Source organism: Trifolium pratense, linkage group LG5 (assembly GCF_020283565.1).
Source record: "Trifolium pratense cultivar HEN17-A07 linkage group LG5, ARS_RC_1.1, whole genome shotgun sequence".
Taxonomy (NCBI): domain Eukaryota; kingdom Viridiplantae; phylum Streptophyta; class Magnoliopsida; order Fabales; family Fabaceae; genus Trifolium; species Trifolium pratense.
The window spans coordinates 57,527,828-57,534,445 of NC_060063.1; the positions used below are offsets into that span (position 1 = coordinate 57,527,828).

The 6,618-nt window shown below is 35.1% G+C and overlaps 1 protein-coding gene across 3 annotated transcripts; it reads right to left on the reverse strand.

Moving 5' to 3' along the window:
• Positions 1 to 277: 277 nt before the first annotated feature.
• Positions 278 to 4,092, reverse strand: LOC123883416 (serine/threonine-protein kinase D6PK-like). Of its 3 annotated transcripts, none has more exons than XM_045932209.1 (3): positions 3,963 to 4,092; positions 1,668 to 3,143; positions 278 to 1,412 (listed from the first exon to the last, which is right to left on the reverse strand). In XM_045932209.1, exons 2-3 carry the CDS (start codon positions 3,080 to 3,082, stop codon positions 524 to 526), a joined length of 2,304 nt encoding a protein of 767 aa, XP_045788165.1. In that variant the 5' UTR covers positions 3,083 to 3,143; positions 3,963 to 4,092; the 3' UTR covers positions 278 to 523. The 3 variants fall into 3 exon arrangements, with proteins under 3 accessions (XP_045788165.1, XP_045788167.1, XP_045788166.1); XM_045932211.1 differs by lacking the exon at positions 3,963 to 4,092 and adding an exon at positions 3,771 to 3,792; XM_045932210.1 differs by lacking the exon at positions 3,963 to 4,092 and adding an exon at positions 3,286 to 3,713.
• Between the last annotated feature and the right edge of the window lie 2,526 nt (positions 4,093 to 6,618).

Below are 6,618 nucleotides of genomic sequence, written 5' to 3' on the forward strand. Positions count from 1 at the left end.
TATTTACTCAATGATAAGAACCATTTGGTACTTACCATTAGAAAACTACTACATTGATAATATGAAAGACACTAGAAAACCATTTAAGCCTATGTTTGATATCATGTATCAGAATCACGATGACTCACCATAATTTTCCAAAAGCTGCACTCAATAGCTTCTGCAAAATCATAGTGGATTGTCGTGATTCGAGCATACTCACTGTGATACCAAACATATACCAAGACTCGAGATTATTTTGTAAGGGGAAAAATTGCTAGAAAAAAATGTCCAAAAATGAATCGAAGATTAATAATTCTCATATTTTGTATAGCAATACTTAATTATGGAGTGATTATCCATAAGTATTCTGAGATGAGACAAAGAGATCCAACCTAATCTAATCTTGGAATATCATATTTCCAACTGAAATGGAATTTTACTACAAAACAGATAAGCTGAGCTAACATGGTAATACTGAGCAGCTGATGCGAAAATAACCAATTATGGCAAATACAATAAATGGTAGATTTAGGAATACAAACTAAAAGAACTCAAAATCAAGATATTTACCCCCGGACTTCATTTCATTATTACCTGACATCCTCTTACTAGTACTGCCAATTCCAACAGTGTCAATTGGTGGTCCGACCTTCATAGGTGGCGGCGGTGGTGGCTCATTTTCCACTGGTCTTGGCACTTCTGGTGGTGTGCTACACCTAATCAATGCCCAGTTCACACCTTCAAAGAAAGGATGCTGCTTTATCTCGGTTGCACCTCTCTTAACCCCAAGACGATGTTGTGGCTCTTTCACGAGTAAGCCGCGGATCAAATCCCTGCTGGCGTAACTGGTTGCAGGTGACTCTGGAAATTTGAGCTGCTGACCTACTACATTGAAAAGTGTGGCACGGTTTCCTGACCCTTTGAAAGGGGTTTTACCATATAAAAGTTCATGCAAGAATATTCCGAATGTCCACCAATCAACCGCACTTCCATGACCTTCTCCTTTGATAATTTCAGGAGCAAGGTATTCATGGGTGCCAACGAAGGACATAGATCGAGCAGCAGTAGGCTCGGCAACAAGCTCTGGAAGTCTGCTGGAAGGAAACCCAGGTTCAGCTCTTGGTTTCCTCGATTTCTTGTTTTTCTGAGGAAAGAGCCGAGGAATAAAACATGCAGGTTGTATGCATACTGATGTTGGCTCAATACAAGCAGGCTGAACACAGAATGCACCACCAGCTCGTTTTGAAGGGTCGCCATCATAACCTCTAACAAGAGTAGGTAAAACAGTACATCTGAGTGAAAGATCAAAATCTGAGAGCATTATGTGACCATCGTCTCGTACCAACACATTTTCAGGTTTAAGGTCTCTGTACACAACTCCAAGCATGTGAAGATATTCGAGAGCAAGCAGGACCTCGGCAGCATAGAAGCTACATGTAGAGAAAATGACATTGGAATTACAAATCCTTTTCATGCATCAGAGATTCAGAATAAATGAATCACAAGGAAGTTGTGGAGCAAAGTATGAAAATTTCTCAAAAGCTTTCCAAATGTAATAGATTATGGAACAGACAAAAACATTACCATTTTATGAAAAGGAAAATATAATTACATTAATGACACTTGAATATATGCAAATAAATACACACAGAACATTGTAACTATGTACATGATAAAACACATACCGTGCAGCATATTCAGAGAAATGTTTCCCTGGTTGCCGCTGCCTTAAAGTGTGTAGGTCACCCCCAGGACAATATTCCATTACCAAACAGGAGAATCGGTCGGTCTCAAAATGCGTATACAAAGTTGGAAGAAATGGATGATCCAGCAACTGCAATATCTCTCTCTCAGTCTGTGCTCTAGTCAGCTTCTTTCTGCTTGCTAGGGATGCCTTGTCCATAACTTTCATTGCGAAATAACACCGAGTTCCACTCAGCTCCGAGAGATATACACTACCAATGTCACCACATCCAAGTCGTTTGAGTAATCGAAAGTGACTCATGCCCAAAATTCCATCTCGTAATCGGACGGCAAGGATAGCATTCCACCTGGGATCGTTTCCTTTGTGAGGCTTATTTGCACTACCAGTAAGGTTGCTCCAGTTACTGTCATCGCTGAGGCCACTACTATCACTTGCACGACTTGCACTAGTTTTTGCACTTTCAAGTGAATCACCCCTTACACTACCCTTAGTGCTATCAAAGTTCCTATCTAAACTAAGCATGCCGTCACTGGTCATTGCATCACTCCGATAAGTACTAGCACAACTATTTGCAATGCTCATTGCCTTGACAACACCAATACTATCGATACTACTATGTGGGCTGACATTGCCACTAGGAGTAGGAGGCAAAGAAGCATCCCAAACACATTCCTTTTCCTCGGAATCTGGAGCGAGGAGAGAGTTCTCAGTATTCTGAGATACTCGAGAACCTGCAAAAGGCGAGGATACGTTCCCAGTGTCGTTTAGTTCTTCAACCAGACTTCCTTGAGGGGAAAGAACAAATTGACTTGGTTTCTTCGCGGGAACACGGATCGAGAGATCTTCCAAGAAAGGGCCCTTCACGGACAAGTTCTTAATTAAGCATCCGGCCTCAGATTTGTTCTGACCTATCGGTACATAAACCGTTCTCATAAGATCTGTATCAACAGGTTCTGGTGGATGACTAGCACCAGCAAATAAACTCGGATCACCATCCTCAAACGAATCGCTGCTACCCTTCAATGTGTCTACATCATACATCAGATCTTCTCCATCAGATAAAGAATGCTTTCCTTTCCATGTTCTAGTAGGCTCAAAGGAGATAGATTCTGGAGACTCTCGAGTATCAAATTCCATATCATCTCTAACCAATAATATTCGTGCATTCGACAACTGCGCCACTTCTCTAATCGAGGCCAAACGTGTCATAGGCACATCCCTTGCCTGCGACAACTGATTCAATTCTCTTGCTGAAATCCACCTAGCATTTGAAAACTCCTGCCCATTTAGTCTCTGACTCTGACCCACCTCTCTTTTAGTGGCCGTGTGCGGCGATACCTCAACCAAAATCGGCAAGTTTCGAGGAAGTACCTTTGACTCTGAATACCTTTCCATGTCTAAATTTCACATAAAATCATCACTCAAAGACTTATACAGTTATACACCTAAAAAGAACCTGCAAAATAGAACAAACACTTCATTCAATAAAAGCATAATTTATTTTCACATAGATTTCAACAAACATGAACATATAAACTATCCAACAAAGTGTAACTTTTGCAAAATCACGGTAGCTCAACGTGATTCTGACAACCCACCGTGATACCAAACATGCACTGAATCAAGCAATCCTACTTTCATAGTGTCAAAATTAAGAAACTAACACAAAAACAGCTCTGAATAGCTAGGAACTTAAATTATGCACATCTGACAATTAATTCTATGTTTGGTATCACGGTGATTATGTCAGAATCACAGTGATCCACGGTGATTTTGCAAAAGCTATAGAGTGTAGCTTTTACAAAATTACAGTGAATCACTGTGATTCTGACTTACTCAACGTAATACCAAATATAGGCTAAAATAGTAGTACTACTTGAATTTATATTGAGCTTAATGGTGTTTATTTAACAAATATATCATATATCAAATCATAGATATTCATTCATACATATGAATCTTGAAAGGCACACACAGAAATTTAATAATAACTGAGAAAGTAACAAAAGACCAAACCCTTAAAACAAACAAACACACCAACTAGGAAGAAGGTATTAACAAAAGTAGTAACTACATTTCCAACTTTTAAGAATGGTGTGTGTTGGTAGAAACATGAATCTAGAAGAAACAAAAAGTGAAGAAATGGGAAAATGCAAGATACAAACAACAACAACAACATAATACATTGTCTTGTTCTACTTGTATTGAATGAAAAAATAAGATCTAGTTTGAAAGGAAAAAGGAAAGAAAGAAAATGGAGAGAAAGAAAACAAACCCAGTAGAGTAGCATTGAAATTGAAATGAAGAAAGTAAATGCACACAATCTTCTATTGTTGATGGTTTATTATGTTTACAGCTTTTGCTTTTTTAATTTTAATTTTTTATTTATTTTTACTATTTGATTTATTTATGATTATTTTGGCTGTTGCTTTTGAAAGGAAAAAAGAGAAAGTGTGGGTTCCAGTTTAGGGGTGGGGTCCATGGTGTTGGTTCTTTTAATTAATGGCTACAAAATTACTACTGCACTTTGTTTATTATCACTGCTCAAAGCCGTTTTCTTTGAATTCAATTCATAGAACGTTCTGTTTGAGAAAATTTCAGTCATCAATGGACTAAGATTAACTATGTAACTGAATTCAATTCATAGAACGTTCTGTTTGATATAAAAGAAAATTTACTATTTTTATCGGATATTGATTCTCAATAAAATATTTAATATTCACTTTAATATTTAATATGTCGTTAAAAAAAATGATTTTAGTTCATAAATTCTAGCTTAATTGACAAAATTGTCGAAATTGTTAGGTCGGACATCTTGATCGAGATTCGAACCTTGGCTCGCTCATCTTGTATATGTGAGTTTATAATGATTATGTCATTTCATCTATCTACTAAAAAATATTTTTATATTTAATGTAAAATTTAACTTGTGTCACAGTTGTTACAACACGCTTTAGATTGAGTTTTGAGCATGAATGACATAAGATGGAGATAAACAAATTTTGTCTTCCTCATTCGAACTAGATAGTATTTGAGTTTTTTATTTTAGTATTTGTGTGTTCTCTGACCGGAATAAAAATAAAAATTCAACTTCATCCGATAAGGTTTCCGTCTCCCCTCATCAATGCATGAACTTGTAGATATTTTGTCACTTCAAGTTTACCAAAAAATGAGTTTACATCTGATTTAACACGTTTTTCATACCTAAAAACGTAAAATCGAACTAATTTACACGTTAAAACGCGATTTTAACGATGGTCACTCGTTAACATTTCTCTTTTGTTAAATAAAAATAAGAAATCCAAACTCGATAAACTTCGATTTTCTATCAAAGTCGGGACGAGTTCAAACGGATACTCATGGGTGTGAGTTATGTTGTGATCCGTGCATGCTTTCTCTTTCTCATTCACCTTCATCGTGTTGTTTATGTAATTTTCTATGTGTTCCCTTAGATAAGTGGTTAGGATTTTTCTATGTAGTTTATGTCTTGAAGCGGAATGTCAGAATTGCCCTTGAAAGTGAACTATGGAAGCCGTACGATGACGCGGGAGACATAAATCAGTAAGCGACTGTGCGCGTGTATGGTGGCCACGGTTCACTGGCAATGTAGCAGATATACAGTCAACATAATTGAAAAAACCAAAAGAAAAATAGTAAGAAATAGGGACCAACCATAGTTATCAGACACAAAGGGCTAGCCTGACCAATTATGGTCCCATTTTGTTGCCGCTTTAGAACAACCTTCTATTTTTTATTTTTTATTTATAAAAATATTTAAGTGAAAAGATGAAAATCCCCGTTTGGATTCGATCTCTGACTTGAATATACAGCGGTATTAATATTTTTAAGAAGAATTTTTCGTCCATTTAAATTTTACAAGAATTTTAGGGCTTAATGTCATTGGGGAACTTAATCTTGAAGTAGTAGATTATGTTAACAAACCTTATTCTAATAATCTATAGAATTGAGGGATCACCCAAACCTATCCAATAAAAGCAATCCCTCTCACACTGCTGCTCCTCTCTGTTTTCAAAATAGGCCTCAAAATTCTTATCTTGTATAAAAAATTTATCTTATATATTAATGAGATATTATTATTTATATTTGTTTATTGATATAAAAATTTTGTTTCACCGATAATAATTCAAGATTATGAAATTAATTATTTTCTATATTCTTGAGATAAGAACTTTTTCATTATTATATAGTTTTGAGAATATAAATGTAAAGGTGTGATATTAAGTGAGTCTAAATATCTTTTATACACTTCAAAATATTTAAAAACTTTGTTAATGGAAAAAATGGAAATAATAGAAAATAGAGAGGATCCCAACTCAAAATTTTAGAGTTGTGTGTGTGACTTTCGGCGGTACTTACCATTTCATCTAAAACAAAAATAAAATTGGTAGCTAATTATTATTTTTTTCAAGTAGTCTAGTGACTAGAAATTTCACCTTTAAAGATGAATAACTGGAGTTTCGATGTTCGAATTTTGACTCCTAAACATATAGTGTGATATTCCTATTAACTGAACTAAGCTCACAGGGACAATTGGTAGCTAGTTTTTAACATGGATGTTAAATTAATTGGCAACAAAAAAATGGACCATGTTAAATTTGACCTTCAAAGACCAAAGTGAATAAATGAATATATAATATAACACTTGAAAAAAAGTGAAGATAATAGTATTAATTTTTTCTTCAAAAAAAAAATAGTATTATAGAATTGAAAAAACTTAATCAATGTCACGTTAAAAAATAAAAATAACTCTTTCTTTGGAACATTTTTATATGTTAAAACAACATTCATTTTAAAAAGGAATGAGTATTTTAATTAATTAAAGGGAACAACATTTATCTTCGTTTTGTTTTTTTAAAAAAACAATGGTATCAAAATTCTTCGATACTTTGTGAAGCTACCAAATTTTAGAC